The 19,753-nt window shown below is 40.4% G+C and overlaps 1 protein-coding gene across 3 annotated transcripts in view; it reads right to left on the bottom strand.

Moving 5' to 3' along the window:
• Nucleotides 1–19,192, bottom strand: part of LOC129178025 (sodium/potassium/calcium exchanger 1-like) — a 31,351-nt gene extending 12,159 nt beyond the window's left edge. The window contains exons 1-4 of one of the 3 annotated variants that reach the window (XM_054769677.1): nucleotides 19,002–19,192; nucleotides 13,632–14,662; nucleotides 6,744–6,893; nucleotides 5,174–5,282 (exon numbers count right to left, since the gene is read on the bottom strand). In XM_054769677.1, coding sequence (XP_054625652.1) covers nucleotides 5,174–5,282; nucleotides 6,744–6,893; nucleotides 13,632–14,564 — 1,192 coding nt within the window. In that variant the 5' untranslated portion in view covers nucleotides 14,565–14,662; nucleotides 19,002–19,192. The remainder of the gene's footprint in view (nucleotides 1–5,173; nucleotides 5,283–6,743; nucleotides 6,894–13,631; nucleotides 14,663–19,001) is intronic. The other 2 variants (XM_054769676.1, XM_054769678.1) reach the window with 2 other exon arrangements.
• Between the last annotated feature and the right edge of the window lie 561 nt (nucleotides 19,193–19,753).

Raw genomic sequence — 19,753 nt, 5'->3', positions numbered from 1 at the left:
CAGACCACGCGGAGTATTTTCTTGGGGTCTTGGGGATCATCAAAATGTTTTCTGTCAAAATTGAGACGAGCCTTAATGTTCTTTTCGTTCAGCAGTGCAGGCCGTTTTTGCCCAGTGTCTTTCTTATGGTGGAGTCAGGAACACTGACCTTAACTGAGGCAAGTGAGGCCTGCAGTTCTTTAGATGTAGTTGTGGGCTTTTTATGGATGGGTCGTTGCTGTGCTCTTAGGGTAATTTTGGTTGGCCGGCCACTCCTGGGAAGCTTCACCACTGTTCCATATTTTTGCTATTTTTGGATAATTGCTCTCACTGTGGTTCGCTGGAGTCCCAAAGCTTTAGAAATGGCTTTATAACCTTTTCCAGACTAATAGATCTCAGTTAATCTAAGTTAAGTTATGGTTTAGTAGGTTGGGATTTTTTCTCTCCCTTAATAATAAGAAAACGTTTCATTTAAAAACTGCATTTTGTGTTGAGTTGTTGTCAAGTGTTGTCACTGACAAATATTTAAATGTGACTAAGACATTTAAATGTGAGAAACATGCAAAAAAATTAAGAAATCACGAAGGGTGCAATCACTTTTTCACACCACTGTATATCCAAATATACACAGTGGAACCTGTTGATGTCGACTGAACAGGAAGTCACTGTGTGCACATTTTAATGCTGTGTAACTACACAGTAGTTTCACGCTGATTAGCGAAAATGAAGTTAGCAATACTACAACACGTCAACATAAATGAATCAATTTTTCTCAAATTTTATGCCGTCAAAATCGGTCCATTATGTATGTCGATGTCTACGCTTTTTAGGAATAAGGACACAGTGGACCGGGACTTGATGATTTGGTCTACATGCACGGGTTGTCAACATATGAGGAACCAACTTAAACGGGTTCCATTGAAAATAAATAAAACACAAGTACAGTAATCCCTTGTTTATTGCGGTTAATTTGTACCCGAAAAACTGTTTACGATCTTTGAAATGCAGTGTCTCATCATTGTAACATTACTGACACCTAGTGACCAGTGTAGAATACTACATATCATCGCCACTTCATTGAATGAGTCTTCTGAATGCCATCATTTAGTCATTTTATGCTTGAAAATTCTTAATTTAGGCAAAATACAATTTGCATATTTATGACTAATCTTAGGTTGTGTTTAACCACAAAATGAATTTAGATGTTTTTGAAAAAATCGCAAAATTCAACGCACAAATTGTGAAGGATTACTGTATTGTCACGTGACTCACCTTCCAAGTGGTACTGATGTGACTTGCCTGTGTCAGGGACATTCAGGGGCTTTACTTTGTTCTTTGCTGCAGTTAAGAGAATTATTTTTTTGTTAACTGCTGTGAACTTTATTGTACATCCAAAAATGGAATTAGTGCAAGCATAAACTGCAGACGACGAGAAAAACGAACACAACTTGTTGAAAAGAGACGTCTACAAACCTCTTGTTGCTTTCGGCAGACTTGAGTTAAAGTATCAACAAAATATCAACAAAACTGTTTGTTTTTGTTGTCATGACAAAGAAAAGCCAAGAAAATGAGGAAAAAAAATACCCACACAACCACAAAGAGCATGCCACATAACAGTCCTCTAAGATCTCACACAATTTATAAAGGTTCAAAGGACAACGCCAAGCCAACACAACCTAATGGCACACAAACTGCATACAAACCCATGAGCATGCCCCAATCCAATGCTGATGTACAGCAATAAACCTACATGCAAAAACAATCAACACCACAAAAACCTTACCTTTCTTTTGCATTGATACCTCCCCTTCGACACTGCTATTAAAGGACGTCTCTGAAGAAATACACAGCAAATGTAAGTACACAATCACATGCTCCTTATCCCAATCTTTTTCTATTCTTTCTTCAACTAACTATTTCATGTTCCACATTTTCCAGACTATAACTTGCATGAGTCAAAAGAAAGCGTCATGGAGCGGAAAAAACATATAATTGGCACTGGACTATGAACTGCATTTATCTACAAATTTGTTTCACAAAATTCAAGACCAAGAACATTTAACTCATTCAATCCCAGTCATTTTTCAAAAGACAACCCTTCAGTACCGGCCATTTTTGACCATTTTGACTTATCTTTTGAGGCACACAGAATATTGTGTTCTATGGCTATATAAACATGGAACCAAAGATTAGACTCCCGTTTCTAAGTTTCAGGAAAATATCAGTTCCCGACTACAAAAGGGAGAAAAACCAGCTTTTTGTGAAAAGGTGCACTTCAAGCATAACTTTCACTTTGCAATATTTTTTGTTTTTTTGACAGCTCAGATATCTAAACGATACCAACATAAATAACACGTTATTTATTTTGTATTATGTTATTTTTTTACATCAAGGAACTGATGCAACTATGCGTGTGTGCGTGCGTGTGTGTGTGTGTGTGTGTGTGTCCATGCATTAAAATGTCCCTACAATGCGTTTTTTTTGTGTGGTGCGCAATGTAACAGCTGCCTTTATACAAAGGCTTCCTCTTCCTGTCATGTGTGTTACTCCTTCCTCATGATCCCTGTCGAGCTCTTATCAAATGCACTTCGCCACCTAGTGGCCGTTCTTATGGAATTACAATTGCTCTCAAGCCCAATCTATTGGTGAAAAGTTGCAGACACCTCCGCAAAAAAAGGTAAAAAAACATAAATACGTTGTTGGGATCGGGTGTATAAAAACATTGGTATTGAATGAGTTAATGTGGGGAGAGAAGTTATTCATCTACACAATAGCACACAGAACAACAGGCTGAATAGGTGCGGTATGTTAACGTAATATATCTAAAGTTATTCAGCTACACTATTGCATCCATATCTGGGGGGCTGAATAGGCTAATTTAACATATACTGTAGCAGTGTGTCCAACAAGCAAGTTACTAGTATGCAAGTTCACCAAGCTCCCGATCACTCAATCCATTGAATTCTTCATCCTCAGTGTCCTACAGCACCATCTCGCGGCTGTCAACGGTAATGTTCACTTATTGGTTCAGTGATGAAATAAAATCCGGAAAATACAGTATAGCAGTCAAGTTATACCTTAGAAAGCTTATAACACAGGACGCACAAACACAGCACAAGAAAGACAGACTAGTGTTAGCATGTTTACCTTTCCTAGGTTTCCTTGTGATGGGGGGTTTCAAAGCCCCATCAAAGGTGGAATCTGGAATAAAAATCACAACAACCCATTTGTGGTCGAGATATCATTTTGTGCCGGGAAAGCCTTGCAACATCCAACCATCCATTTTCTATGCCGCTTATGCTAGCCTTGCAACAATACCTGCATAAATGCTAAATGCAGGAAGAGAATATAGCGCCGAGCAATTGCGATGTCTGGATTTTTTGTGGAAAATGCTTTTGTGATGCTTAAGTATCACTCTTTTGAACGCATATTGTTTTGAGAAGCAAGACACTTCACTTTTGTGACCCCAGCCAACTCGCCGGAACTACTTTCTTCAACACCAAAAACTGACCAGAACTCCACTCACGGAACGAAGTAAAGGAAAAATCACTGTTGATGGAATACACTGCTGATGGGGATGTCATACAACTAACTTCATGTCAAAAAATCCAAATTATCCCCTTAAGTCGGTATCGGCATAAGTACATGGTCGACTACTTTTGTCGACATAAAATATGAGAGCCTAAGGCGCAGGTGTCAAACACAAGGCCCGGGGGCCAGATGTGGCCCGCCACATCATTTTATGCGGCCCGCAAAACCCTTGGAATAATGCATGTCAATAATGCACTTCATCTCTGCCCTTCTAAATGTATTTGATCTATCATTTTGACAGAAAAATTGTACTGCATGTGGTTCTTCCAAACGTCAGTATTATCTAATCATTCCAAGCATTTTTCAAAAGCAAATACTTGAATGTCTGCTTGTCACCATGACATTCTCACTTCACTTCTCATTTCGAAGCAAGTTATCCATCAATTTGTTAGTAAAAATATAAGAATCTCATGCATGGGCAACTGTGTAATAATATTATGAGGTAATATTCATATTTAGATTCATATATACTAACAGCCCTCTGAGGGCAGCCGTAACTGCGATGTGACCCTCAATGAAAATGAGTTTGACACTCCTGGCCTAAGGTATCATTTCTATGAAAAATGAGTCTGTTTATGTCGACACATGTTGTGGTATTGTTACATTCTAACTACCGTCTAGTTACACGTCATTAAACACACCGACTTCCTGTTCAGCGCAGAGCAAGCTTCAAAATAAAAGCATGGCAGTATTATTGTATCAGGGGGATAAAACACAACAGCATGAAGAAGATGTGCTGCACACCACCAGAATGGCTCCATCAAAACAGGTAAAGTCTCCTTGGCTTTGCCGTCTCAAAGCCAAATCTGGTTTTCGGATGCAAAAGATGCTGATGATGCAAGTTGCCTTGGTGATGGTATAAAGCCCAGGTGTGCGCTGCTATTTCCATAGCGATAAAGAGCTTGGTGTGCTAACATGATGGCTTTTATCCAGCTTGTATGAGCCTGTATGGGAAAGCTGATTAGGGATCAGCTGTGATTGAGTGCTGCCAGAGTGAAGAGCCTGGTCCCACCACTTCAAAGACGAGCTGAAGGTCACTGGGCCTCATCAAGCTGAGCTGGGCTGACTGACCTGAGTACTTGCAATTGGCCTTCATGTGTTTCAATTTGGTTGCAGCAAGTATCTAATTAAATGTGTTTCAATAATGAATTAAAAATCCATAGTTAATGGAAAGTCTTGAAGAATATTAAAGTGAAGAAATTCCAGTACTGTTAAAAGAACTAATGCATTTAACGGCAAGCGAGAATGAGTAAATGTGTCTTGTTATTACTGCATTAATGGCTCCTCTGAACAATGATTGAACACTCTTTTTTTTTTTAAAAAATACAAGATTATTTTCCTGTGTTGATGAAAAATGAAGTACTTGCAGGTTAACAAGAAGAAATATTCAAGTCCTTGGGTGAATACCAACACCTTATTCAGCTAAGCCTGTCACATGTTGTGCAACAGTGGTTGGATTTTGTTCAAGATGTCTTCGTGCTTAAACCTCATCCTGACTCCTCGGAACATACTTCCTGTCATTACAGTCAAATAAATCTTTTGCACCAAGGCCCCTCATAATATGTCATTGATAAATTACCACCATGATAAATTACCACTTTACCTTCCCCCAGAGGGTCCAGTGTGTGGATCATCAGCTGGAAGATGGTGCTCCTCAGCGATGTGTTGTGGAGCGAGGCAGAGCTCCCACCTCGCTGCAGAACAGGACGCACCTGCATACATGAGGACCAAAAAAAAATAAAAAATCATGGTGATTAATCCCAAGGAAGTGCAATTCAAACTCATAATGTTGGGTTTTCATGTTCTCCTTGTGTTTGTGTTGGTATTCTCTGGGGACGACAGCTTTTTCCCACAGACCAAAAACAAGCTGATGTCCTTTAAATGATTGATGACCAGCATCAGTTAACCGCAGCTCTTGGCCAACTCCAGCTTCCATCTAGCCCTGAACAGGATAAGCCAGGGGTGTCCAAACTTTTTCCAGCGAGGGCCACATTGTGAAAAATGAAAGGATGTCAGGGCCACTTTAATATTTTGTAAAGCAACACATGTAGATATGCTAAGAAGTTATATCCTGTATATTTCAAGAAGAAACTGCATTTCAGCTTTGTCACATACTGTAGGTGGACAAGTCTATTATTACGATCAACTTCGCTCTTTCCTCTTTTTTCACATTTTTGCTGTTGTTTTTTTTTTATTTTTCAAATAGTTCAACATTGTTCTCAAACGACATTATTCTCATTATATTGTGACTTTATTCCAATAATATTGTAACTTTTTTCCTCATCCAAATTTTCCAAAAATGACAACTTTGATTTGTTTTGTTTGTTTCTCATAATAATGCGACTTTATCGGAAAAAAACGTTTAACTTTTTCTGGAACCTAATTTTCCAAAAGCTACAACTTTTTTTGTTGTTCTGTTGTCATAGTATTACAACTTAATTTTACTGGCGAATGTAACTCAATTCTGAACCTCCAATGTCACTTCACTACTTTACTACGGTACACTAGGGAACACACTTACTGTGACACACACGAGCGGGAGTTTTATTTACATCTTAAATGGCTTATTTACTCTTATTATGTCTACTATATTGGGTAATATGAGTGTAAAGCCATTTAAAGCCGGCATTACAATACACTGATGAGACAATAGCCACCTCGGAAGTACGCTGACCAGAAAAAAACACTACCGTGTGAGTCTATGGTATCTTATTTATGTCTTATTTTCTCTGATTATATTTACGATATTGGGTAATAGAAATGTAAAAATGACTAAAAGGGTGTTATTTCATGTCTAGAGGACTGTTATAACAGATTTTCTATGTCATAACTACAGAAATGTTCCATTTATTAATATTGAATCCTACTTGGCGGAAATTCACTTATCGTGCTCGAGTCTGGAACCAATTCGACGCGATAAACGAGGAATTGTTTTTTTTTTATGCCCACTGGGGATCTCCTACAATGTTAACCACCAATCAGGTCTAGAAGGACTAGACCAACCTAATCCTAACTTGTGTAATTATGACTGGTAAATTCTGATATAACTTATAACCACAGCATGAATTCAAATGATTTAACTCCTTAATGGCTTTTTGGCAAGATGGTACATTTCACAAGAGGAATACTTTTTATTTTAATTTCAAAATGAGTAAATTAGTAAATATTTGTACCCTAAGTTTTCTGTCCTTCTCCTCTTGTCGATCTGGTGGCTTGCTTGCTGCGGGGCTCTGAGGTGCCTCTGACTGCGGTTTAGATTTATCCTCATTGTTTGTCACAGCAATAGCAGCAGGGCGAGGTGGAGGCGTTGTTGGTTGACTCTCCTGTTAGGTCGGTGACACACTCCCATTAGTTGTCATTTTGAAACACTCACACTCTTCACTGTGATCACTTCACAACAATACACAGTTATCTGCAAGAGTCAAAAGGTAATTTCTATGAAAAATAGGTCGGGTAGATTTCTGTCGGCAATGTGCTTAACGTCATCATTATCGCTAAGCAGCCTGAAACAACAACAGCAACGTAACTACTAGGGATGTAAATGTCTTTATGATAGCCGATTGGATATGCATCTAGATGCTTCTACAGATGCACCATCGAAAGTGTCCTTACCGCCTCCATCACTGTTTGGTACGGTAACTGTACAACACGTGATAGGAAGGCACTCCAGCGGGTGATCAAGACCTCACAGAACATTGTTGGGGCAGCCCTCCCCTCACTGCAAGACATTTATACATCTAGAGTCCTACGCAGAACACACAACCTCATCAAGGACAGCACACATCCACAACACTCATTATTCACACTCCTACCATCAGGCAGACGCTACAGGAGTTTGAAGTCCAGGACCACAAGGCTGGCAAACAGCTTTTACCCACAGGCCATCAGGCTTCTCAATGAAGCACTCAGACACGCCACACGCAACACACACTCATAGCACTTTATTTATTTATTTATTTATTTGTATTATTTACTTGCATTAATGTCTCTTCTGTTGTTGCTTAATTTCTTGGTATTTATGTATATGTGTTTATGTTTCTTATGTTCTTATTCTTTCTTGTGTTTTTCTTTCTTTTCCTTGGGAGAATGAACAGAATAAGATTTTCATTGCATGGTATAACTGCTGTTTTACCATGCACATGACAATAAAACTCTCTTGAATCTTGAATCTTGAATCTTGAGATAAACGGGTTATGATACGATTAAAAAACAGAACAGTACGATTCGATTCCGTACGATTCTACGATTACATTTATTGATGTGGGCGTTAGCCTATAAAAGTGTCATTCTTACAGGATTTGAAATGTGTAAAAGAGCACCTCATAACTACATCAAATTTTATGTAAGTGGATATCAATTTTGGAAGATACACTACTATATTGTATTTTTCCATTTTTCTTTCACCTCATATTTGGTCCCAAGCGCTGATACCATGTGGGAATGCATAAAGGTAAGATTTGATGAACTTATGAAGTGCTAATGTGCATATTTGTTTGGTGCACCTCTCTGAAAAACAAACTTCAGGTTCATATTGTCATGTTCTGTGTTGATTTTGCACTCTGCTGCCGCCTCTGTTTTGTCCTTGCAGTGTCATGGCTGCACTGATGAGTAATCAGGGACACCTGTGATCAATCTGCTGCTCCCCATATATACCTCTTCCCAGCCACAACCTAGTTGCCAGTTATTCCCTTGCCATCCCTGCTTCCTGTTCCTCATTCCTTGGCTCCCAACTGGTCTCCGTTGCTCGTGTGTTTACTGCCATTGTGATTTGTTACTGCCTCTACCTGTTCTGCACCTTTTTTCCTGCAGCTCCTTTTGTTTCAGTGAGTACCCTTTTTCCTGCCTTGCAGTGTTTTTCGTTCCTTGCAGTTTTTGGCTCATGCCCTGTGTTCTTTAGTTATCTTTTTGTCGTTGCCTTTTTCCTGCCTTGCAGTGTTTTTCGTTCCTTGTAGTTTTTGGCTCAAGCCCTGTGTTCCTTAGTTATCTTTTTGTAGTTATTTTTGTGTTATTTATTACCTTGTGTAATAAATAGTATTCTTACTAGCGCTGTGTCAGTCTGCATCACGGGTTCCAACCTTTTTGGCGTAAGCCACACCGTGACACATTTTGGTGGATGGTGGGTCAGTGGGTGGAGGCGGGACCGCTAGCATACACACATTGCAGAAGAGTGTAACGCAGTAGGAATTAAATTTGTAGATTGCAATACATTTTTTTTTTTTTATTGCACTTTTCTTAAAAGTAATGTTAAAATCTTATCTTGTATCGTCTCGTCTTGTGACATCCCTCGTCTTTACCAAACGGAAGTGTGAGATAAATATGTTTAAGTACATCTTGCATTGCAATAATCATCTGCCTACTTCAGTCAGGAAGTGTATGCAATCTGTGCATGTGCTTCAGGCTAAGTGCAGAATGTGCTGGTGGATACTTAAAATACAGAAGCACCGCTCTGAATATGAATGACTCCACTTATTCTCTGTGCCACAATGGATGTGTCTACAACACAATGCAGCAACATAGCAATAACACTTTATTCATTTACTGTAGATTAGGTCATTTAGGAGTCCAATGCTGGTATTTTTGTTTGCATCACTGACAACACCTGGAGTCCTTTCTGCTCAGCATCAAAGACCTTCACACACAAACACTGGCCATCACCTGCTCACACTGCAACACAGTGTCCCTCTTATGCTGGATGTGAACAGGACTTAGTTGTAGCTGTGTGCAGATGAAAGCACAGAAAATACACTTTGTATTACGGCTCTTGTGAAAGAGCATTGTTGAGGCTGACTGCTGCATGACAGCGTCAAGATAAATAACTTCTGTCATCCTAAAAGCGGTTTGGTGGATGACTTATCACGACTCGGCAGCATTTTTACCGCTGTTTATCTAAGAGCACATAGATCTGAGACTAAAGACCACATACTGAAAAATCAAGGGATGCTAGGAACAACTTTGTTTTTCACTTTGGGGGGGAAAAAAAAAAAGGCTAAAAGTAATCCAATACACTAAGTCCCCTACTAACGAACATCCGACATGCGAACATTCGGAAATACAAACACAAGCCGACTGTTAGGTTTCTGTTTCATTTTGGTGTTGTCACCTTTTGACCTGTGTGTTTCTTTGTAGATCCCTTCACTCCCTAGGTGGGCGGGGCCATGAGGCACACCTGTAGCCACTTGGTCATCAAGGGCTCTTAAGCCACATGGCTGCAGGAGGAGGATGTGGGATTGTACTACTGGTTTGCATTCTGCCCGCGAAACACCAGTTTGCCCCTGTGCTCTTGGCCTTAAGATTGCTGTTATTTCTAAGTCTGTTCCATGTGCTCCTTGCCTCCTGTGACGCCGTCTGCTCATCAGTGAGTTTTTGCCTTTTTCCACGGTGCCTTTTTGTTTTACTACCTTAGTTGCACCGTTCTACTTCAGTTTTTGCTATTCCTTTGTTACTTGGTTCCTGCTCAACTAAAAGATATTATTTTTTGACCTGGATTGTGTCTGGCTCTGCATATTAGGATGTCCACCTGACTGCACGTAACAGCGACTGGTCTATATTTTCATGTGTTTCGCCTTCTAAGTCCATATTTATACTGCTACATGCTTGACCAGCAGAGGGCACTGTGACACTGCTAATGGGACCAACAGACGCCTGGGATAGAAAGCTACATTGTAGCTGTATGATACAACCCTGACAGAGCGTGTGATTAAAGTTTATGAAGAGTTAATAGGCCTGCTTAATTCTACACCACCCACAGAACACTACCTCTTTTAGAAGAGTCTGACGACGACGATTTGTCCTTTTTTTCAATATCGCCTCCTCCACCACTACCAACGACGTATGCTCGACCACTCTTCAAAGGTAAATAACATTTATCATTACGTATTATATCATTTTTATTTTTATTAATTATCCTCGTTTAATATTACTACTGCATCCAAACTCATATTTACATACATACACGTTGGTGGTAGTGGTGGAGCAGGAGGAGGAATTATTGAAGAAAGGACAAATCTTTGTCGCCGTTAGACTCCTTTTTGTAATGATAGTGGATGCCATTGGTACAGAAATCTTCACATGTTCCATAATTCGAACCTTGCCTTTGTAAATTGTTCCTATGGTTGAGCGATTCACTCCATAAGCACACGCTACATTAGCCATTTTCTCGCCACCGTCCAACTTCCTGATGATGGCCACCTTTGTTTCCATAAAAATTGCTTGACGTTTCCTGTCACTACTACTAGCACTTGCACTCGATTTAGCAGCCATGAAAACGGATAACGTCTCTGTAAAGTATCGAATGGGGCACAAACGGCGTGCTCCAAGATGTTATCAGCGACAAGTGCGGACGAACTGAGAAACATCGCGCGAGAGGGATGCTGCTACCCACCATTCGTAGCGGCGGAATGACGTGCAATACAAAAATAGCGCCTTTGTATTTAGAAAAAATTAAAATGACAAAATGTGGCAATTTTCGAAAAAAATAATTTAAAAAATAGACCAGTCGGCTTGTGTTTGTATCTACGAGTGTTCGCACGTCGGATGTTCGTTAGTAGGGGACTTGGTGTACTGTGAACATTGTTTTGAGACCATTTTTTCATTAATGTAATGATAACATATGGCATAATGTGAGTACACCGTAGCAAAAGCAATAAACTTTAATTTCTCTAGAGTATTTAACATTTTAATTGGAATATCAACTTTTAAATAAAATCAATTAAACAGACTAAATTAAACAGACCAAAAAAAAACCCACTGAAAATAAAATGGACTCTCACTTATATAAGAATCAAATATTTCTGATTTTGAATCAGTCACTTTCGTTATTAAAAACTGAGAAATAACCCGGAAATACTCTGAAGTTCACTTTGAGTATCAATGCAGATGTCAGCTCATTTACATATACACTTCCTTGATTTACTGTTATCAATCACTGATCTGTATAATATATCTGGATAGCTCATTGGCGATGACTTGTGAAGCCACACGGCCGCCATATTGCCACTCGCAAGAAACACTTCTCGACAAGCTTTTGCATTCGTGGTGAACTTCTTTTATTAATTCGGATTGGACACAAATTTTGCCTTAAGATGCCTGCATGTGCAGCTATTAACTGCACAAATCGCCAGTTCAAAGGCTGTGGACGAACATTTCACCTGTAAGTATGATTGAAATGTAGATTTATGATTGATAATTTAAGGGTTTTGCAACTGTCGATCTCTGATATTTTCGATCGTGTAAAATTCCTCTGATTAAATGTATGTCCAGAATTGATACGTTTATATAGCTCTATAATAGCTACGAGGAAATTTACGTACTTTTTTGTTATATCATGATATATGTATTTCTTTAAGGGACGAAGGTTGCGTTACTTGAAGGAATGGGAGAATCTCAGTGCTTCCATGATGCTTACCAGGCATTGTATACAGTGCAGTTAGCAAGCCAGTTTGCATACAATTGACCTGGCATGACCCTTCATTTGGATAAACAATTATTTTTTTGCTGCAGAATGACTGACGTAAAAGGATTCATTCATATGATATGTTCTGGAAAATAATATTACTGAACATGCATACCGGTATGTTTGAGATTGCAAACAACGTATTGTCTTACTCAAAGCATGTGGTTTTGTTTCAGTGGTGTTGTTTTTTTCTGTGTGTGTGTGTGTGTGTGTGGATGTATGTGTTTATGGTTATTACACCTTATGGTTATCACATATTATTCCTGTGGTTTTTGTTAAAATATATTTCTATATCAGAAAAGAGGTTATTTGTATTTCATAACACTAAAAATAAAAATCAGCAAAATGTTAAATGACTTCAAAACTTGTCCAAAGTCACTCTCTTTTATGACTCATATTTTGTACAGACGAGAACATAGTGAATTGTATGAAAGTAAGAAAAAAAAAGTCAAGGATCATGACCATGGATTTTAGTGGAAAAAGGGATGGGATATGCAGTTAAAATTAAAATCTCTTTCTAGAGAAGTAAAACTATGCATTGCTATAGGGGAGTGCTGAGCCAGGGTGCGGAGTATAATTTTGTCCCAAAGGCAATGAGAATTGGAAGGGGAAAAGTACATTTAATATTGCCAAAAGATAGAGAATAACGTATCAAATAGTTTTTAAGGGACGAAGGTTGCGTTACTTGAAGGAATGGGAGAATCTCCCCGCTTTTTAATTTAAAATATAGATGTTCTGCGAGCCTCTTCATCTGCTTTGTACACTGTACGCTGTGCGAATGTAGTCACGATGTGAGTGGTAAGATGGCGTCTCTTTGGCTTCAGCGGCTTGCAGGGGCGGGTGCGACGTATGAGCTATCCAGATATATTATACAGATCAGTGTTATCAATATTGTGTATGGAGTAACGTTTTTGGAGTTTGGTCAAAGTACATGTTTTGGATGCTGCAAAATGCGTTTGGTGCACAATGAGGTGTTATACTTCGGCAGCTGAAACGTAAGTTCCACCGTTTTGTATTATTTATTTCATTGTTTTTGTCACAAACTTTTTCATGTCACGAAATGACGTTGCACAAACGGGCTGAAATTGACATCAGGTTGTGTTTTATACACAGCAGGCACGAAGAAAGTATTCGATCGTGTAGGACACGACACACCCCACGACTTGCAAGTGGTGCACTCGCTAGCGTGTAGCAGAGAAACTGGATGACTCTCCACATGACAGGAGGGATCACTCACTCCGTTCATTCATTCATTCTCAGGTGTTGAGACAGATGCAGAGTAAACCATCCTGTCATCCAGTCTATTTGGTAGAGAGAGAGGAGGAAAACAAACACCATGCACATGTCAATTTATCAAGTCCGGCAAAATTGATCAATTATCGTGACAGGCCTATATCTATCTTATTTATAATGAATGAACTTTATTTTTAGAATATGCAGAGGGACGATAAAAAACGAGCTAGCCCCTGTGCCGCTTTGTCCACCCTTGTAATAAATGATTAATGGTTACCATTTGAGCACATAACCTCAGGAATAGTGGCTTTTGTGACTTATATGATCTTAACTTTGATGGCCAAAGGCACACTGGTTCCCTCTCTGACTGACTGACCTTATCAGGCTCCTGGGTGGTCCACGCTTGGACGATGCTCATGTGCTTGTTGAGCTGCGTCTTGACCACCTGCTCGATGGGACTGTTGAACTTCATGAAGCACACGTAGCTGATGTAGCCCAGCACCAGAATGAGGCTCTCCCACCACAGGATCATGTTGTCTAGGAAGAAGACGATGAGCATGACGAGGTCCAGGATGTAGAAGGACACGTCCCGGAAGAGCGGCCACCAGGTCAGGTGCAACACCTCGCGTGAGAAAATGGCGCACATGCCTATCACGAAGAGGATGTTGAAGACGGCCGAGCCTATGATGGTGCCGATGCCTACATTGCTGTGGGAGACAAAGACGCCAATGAGGGAGGTGAAAAGCTCTGGAGCTGAGCCGCCGGAAGCCATGAAGGTGGCACCGGCCACGTCATCGGAGATGTCCAGCTTGTGTGTGATGACCTCCAAGGCCGGAACGAAGAACTCATCACAGACGATAGCAAGGGCCACAAACATGTAAATCATCCCGAAGGCGTGCAGGACCACCCAGCCTTGGCGTCGCTGCTCCACTGAGAAGATGTCCTCTGGGTATTCGCCCTTCCTGTGAGGTGGCCGGAGTGGAGGACGTGGTGGGGGTGTGGTGGTCGGAGGAGGTTGGGGTTCAACATAGATGCACTGTTCCATATCCGTCCGATTGACGATGATAACTACAGAGGATTGGGTGCTTCCCGACGCCTTGACCACTTCCTGTGTCATATTGGGAGCAATTACCTCACGAGTCTTGACCTGTAAAATGCCATCACCACCTCCTTCTTGGGTGGAGAGCTCCGACAACTTGGCTCTCAGCATCACAGAGTAGAAGAAGCACAAAAGCACACCTGAGATGAAGAAGAGGAGACGACTGCACCTGAGTCTCCTCTGACGAGGGCGAACGTTTATCGTCCTCATGGTGCAAACAGGAATTTAGGTCCAATGCATTGCTAATTGCCGCTATGTGGTGGGAAGACACACATGCAAGTGTCCAATGTCTTTCATCCTGAAGCAACCTGTGTAAAAGACAACAAAAAATAAGATATAGCACACTTTTACCTCTGTTATATGGCTGGGTAATACTACAGATTTTGGTATTGATTCAAGCCAGTTGCTGATCATGATTACAATCAGAATGAAACACAGTATAAAAGATTTTATGGAAACAAAAAAAATGTGTGAACAATTTCACAATCTCTTGTAGTGACTGGAGTATAGTGTATGGTTCTGATATGTTATTCGGGGGTTGGTCGACAAGGGGCAGTGGCATTTAAATGCCAGTTAGAGCCACAAGTCCAAGAGAGAAGAAGAGATACAAAGCCTAGCCTAGTGGTGGGAAATTACATTTCTTTTACAGATTCAACTTCTTGTGAGTCACTCACATAAGGCAATTGGGTACTTGAATCACTCAAGTCACCTGTCACAGAGCGCATGAGCAGAAACTCGCACATGCGCATCAAGTTGCACCCGTGGTCATTGAAACTCGGGTTTTCGGCAACGTGAGTCAAAGAAACTCAAATCTTTGTTGCGTACCTGTGAGTCAGTGAAACTCGAATCGTCTTCAAGCACCCGTGTGGCAGTGAAACTCCAGCCTTTGTTGAGCACCCGTTAATCAGTGAAACTTGAGTATTCGTGAACCCGTGAGTCACAGAAACTCAAATCTTCGTCGAGTACACGAGTCTGTGAAAGTCAAGTGCCCGTAAAGCACACACGACTCACTGAAACTTGAGTCTTGCTAAAGCACCCGTGAGTCAGTGCAACTCAAGTATTCGTCAACCTGAGAGTCAACGAAATTAAAATCTTCGAGTACCTGTGAGTCAGCGAAACTCGAGTCTTCCTCGAGCACTCGTGAGTCAGTGAAACTCAAGTATTCGTCAACCCTAGAGTCAACGAAATTAAAATCTTCGAGTACCTGTGAGTCAGCGAAACTCGAGTCTTCCTCAGCACTCGTGAGTCAGTGAAACTCAAGTATTCGTCAACCTGAGAGTCAACGAAATTAAAATCTTCGAGTACCTGTGAGTCAGCAAAACTCGAGTCTTCCTCGAGCACTCGTGAGTCAGTGAAACTCAAGTATTCGTCAACCTGAGAGTCAACGAAATTAAAATCTTCGAGTACCTGTGAGTCAGCAAAACTCGAGTCTTCCTCGAGCACTCGTGAGTCAGTGAAACTCAAGTATTCGTCAACCTGAGAGTCAACGAAATTAAAATCTTCAAGTACCTGTGAGTCAGCGAAACTCGAGTCTTCCTCGAGCACTCGTGAGTCAGTGAAACTCAAGTATTCGTCAACCTGAGAGTCAACGAAATTAAAATCTTCGAGTACCTGTGAGTCAGCGAAACTCGAGTCTTCCTTGAGCACTCGTGAGTCAGTGAAACTCAAGTATTTGTCAACGTGTGAGTCAAAGAAACTCAAATCTTTGCTGCGTACCCGTGAGTCAGTGAAACTTAAGTATCCATCGAACACTCATGACTCAGTGAAACTCGAGTCTTCGTCGCAGGCTGAGGGAGTGAAGCTTTTGCTTTGTCAAGTCTGTGATACAGTGGGGTGCGTGTACCCCCAGGTGTACACGGCTTGACTCCATTAGCTCCAAACACCGAGATTTACGTGTTGTGCTCGAACGCCTCATGTGAACAGCCACATCCCGTAGCACAGTGCAGAAGCAAGGTGACAGCAAAGTTGTTCATTGTTCTATGTGCATTAGATGGACTGATGAGCACGATGATGTTGTGCATTAAAAGTGTTTAATTTTCAAGATCATTTATATTGTGTGATAAATGAGAGCGGGTCTGTCATTTGCTTGTTGACTGGACGCACTGACTATGTTAAAAAGGCCCCAATTTTGCACGTGTGAGAACATTCAAGGCTTCACGAATAATGTGTCTTCTTCGGGCGTTGCGGTCACTTTGTTCGGCGGCCCTTGAACACACCATGTGTGACGCAAATAGAGATTTATGTGTATGACTTTCGCCGATGCTGCAGACAGACGTGTATTTTCTATTCTTCCTTTCACCTCGTCCTTGTTCACATATGATAATGCTGCACGTAAATGCACAGAGGTGAGGTTTAATAAAGTTACTTCTGTGCTGCTGTGCATCATCTCATGCTGTATGTGCTCATATGTCCATTTAGCTCAGTAATAAGCCTCGTGAATTGAATTAATTTCCATATTGATTTCTGTACGTTATGAGTCTTTCTTTTCATCCATCCATCCATCTTCTATGTCACTTATCCTCACTAGGGTCGCAGGTATGCTGGAGCCTATCCCGACTGCATTGTACTGCATTATTTCCATGTTGTTGCAGACCAAAGCACAGCAAAAGAGCTTAAAGATCACAGTTCATCACATCTTACCACACCTTGTCACTACTTAAATAGATATACACATACAAATAAATTCACCACACAGAAAACAAACCTGCCATTTGAAATTAGTAGCCTGTGTGTGCAGTTGAAAAATAAGACATGTTTTTTTAAATATAATGTCATAATATATAATATATTTAATAATATATCAAATATGTTTCCTTGTGTGGTTTATGTTTTTTAAGTGTGCAGGAGTAGAGGGTACATGAAGTCCAGTCAGATGTCTGAAGCGGTACACAATAGGGGTGGGGGAAATAATCGATTCTTAGATGCATTGCAATGCGGACATTGACGATTATTAATCGATTAATAAATGTCAATAATCGATGCTGATGGAACAAAAAGACATAAAGCAGAAGTGCTGCCCAGACAGTTTGTGGTGGTGCATTTAAGTGTAAGACGCTACCAGAAGGGCTGAGGGCAAAATCCCACCCACACTCGCTGGATTTAAGACGAGCATCTGGAAGCACTTTGGCTTTCACGTAGTTGAAGGTAAAAATGAGCTGGACAGGAGCCAGACAATATGCAAGCTTTGTCATACAAGCTTAAAATATTTTGGGAACACGACAAATATAAGAAACCACATAACACGTTTCCACCCGAACCCGGAGGAAAAAACAGCCAGCTGAAGTTGCTGCCAAGCAGAGCACCATCGAGCAGGTGATAACTCGTTTTCCACCCAACTCGGAAAAGGTGAAATGAATCACAAAGTCAATCGCAACTTTTATTGCAAAGGATTTGTGGCCATATTCGGTTGTTGAGAAGTAGGGCTTTCATGCTTTGTAAATGAATATGTTTCATGTGTATTTTAATTGTGGATCATTAAAAATATGCTTTGTTTTAGTAGTGCACAGTGAGTAAAAATAAATTATATATAGAAAAAAATTAAGCATGAAAAAATTGACAAACAAAAAAAAATTGCGATGCAACGATAATGCATGAATTGTAATCGTATCGAATCGTGAAGTGGTCAGAGATTCCCACCCCTAGTACGCGACTGTGAAAAGTTTGGGAACCACCGATTCATACAAATGCAGAGTAGTTGCTGTCTTGATACTGTTGATACTTTTGTGTCCTGTGCTGCCGCTCTCTTTTCTGGGCTCTGCACAGAGCGTTTTTGGGACTCTCTGGGCAGAGCTACTGCTGCAGCCTGCTTTTTATACATGCACAAAATTTGAGAGTTTTGAATGACTCGTTCATGACTCGCACATCTCTGGTGGAGTGCGCCTTCCTGTGAGGTAAGCGCTGCTGTTTCCGAGACGCCAATAAAAGGCTGATTTCATCATGACTCAGCCTCAACATTACAATATAAAAAATCTTATACATATAATAACATAAGACAACGTAACAATTTCAACAAAATAACATCAGTATCCCCTTATTCCATTTTAATGCATTCAATTGCCTGAGCAAAATAACTAAAGCAAAACTACTGTCATTCCAATCCTTTGGCTTTTTGTCCCCAAAGCCCTCCTGTGTCTTTATATATATATATATATATATATATACACTTTATACTTATACTTTATATATCAATATAAAAAATGTAATATGAACAACACAAAACACAGGTATTTGTGGAAAAAACACCTGAAAAATATCGATTTCATCACGCAAGCATCGTCCCTAAACTGATACGACCCATGGTATCGAACTGTCGATCCGCCCACCCTTACCTTCTGTCTATTCTCGTGCATAGCTGCAAACCACCACCTGTTACTATGACTACACAGTTGTTAAAATAAATTTAGCACGTTTTCGTTATCATTTGAATTTATTTACCGTTTCTTCGTACCGGTTAGAGAAGACGCACGTGCCACTAATATGGGTTAATTAGCTAGCCAAAAACGGATGATAATTTCAATGGCAACATTTTTAAACAAAACGCCACTCGGGGTTTTTATTTATACTCGAAACAATGACTAAAGTTATATATCCCATCCTGAAAAAGAGAGAGTGGTCAAAAATGTCGGGGTGGCTACGGAGCGGTCTTACCTGTGCCGCCAGCTGCTCGGCTCCTCTGCCCCCGAACCGGCTTCACTTGACGGTTACCTCATCCGCGGAGAGTCGCTGACTGTGTTTTTTGGGGAGCTGTAATGGCTCACGCCGCATGTCACAAGGCTCAGCATAATGCTACTAAGAGGATTGGGAGCTTCTCATCTTCCCTTGTAGACATATCGCTCTATCAATAAGACATTCATTCTTAGGGAGAACATGCGAAAGGTCTGCTTCACATTTGGGTCGTGTACATTGAGAGGTGTGGCTTGTTTTTTTTTTTTAATTGTATCTAATGGTAATGTTTTAGTTTTTTTTACATTACCGCATTTTACTATCATATTCCAGGATGTCTCCAATTGTTAAGAGTGGTTCAAGAAGCAGATACACCATACCTTATAACAGAGGTGTCCAAAATTTGGCCCAGGGGTGTTTTGTGGCTTGTTTTTTGTTATTGGCCCACGGCATAGCATAGATCCCCGCCTATCCATGGGACGGCATTCATTCATGGCTTCTTTTCTCTGCTTTAAATTGTAAGTAATTGTAAGTTAAAGAGTGCTGCAGCTATGAGGGTGCTGTCTCACAAGCCAATTCACTCAACATTTTCCAGCAGGAGGATGCTTTGACAAGATGTTGTGTAAGGGCATGTACATCACCTTAAAGTGTACAGTACACTGTATGAATTTAAATGTTTCTTAAGGTGTCATACTGAATTTAAAATGTTATATTGTGAAAGGCATGTTATAGGGTTG

Source organism: Dunckerocampus dactyliophorus, chromosome 3 (assembly GCF_027744805.1).
Source record: "Dunckerocampus dactyliophorus isolate RoL2022-P2 chromosome 3, RoL_Ddac_1.1, whole genome shotgun sequence".
Classification (NCBI taxonomy): Eukaryota; Metazoa; Chordata; class Actinopteri; order Syngnathiformes; family Syngnathidae; genus Dunckerocampus; species Dunckerocampus dactyliophorus.
The sequence above is the reverse complement of the archived record's forward strand: the minus strand, read 5'-3'. Positions and strand labels throughout refer to the sequence as shown.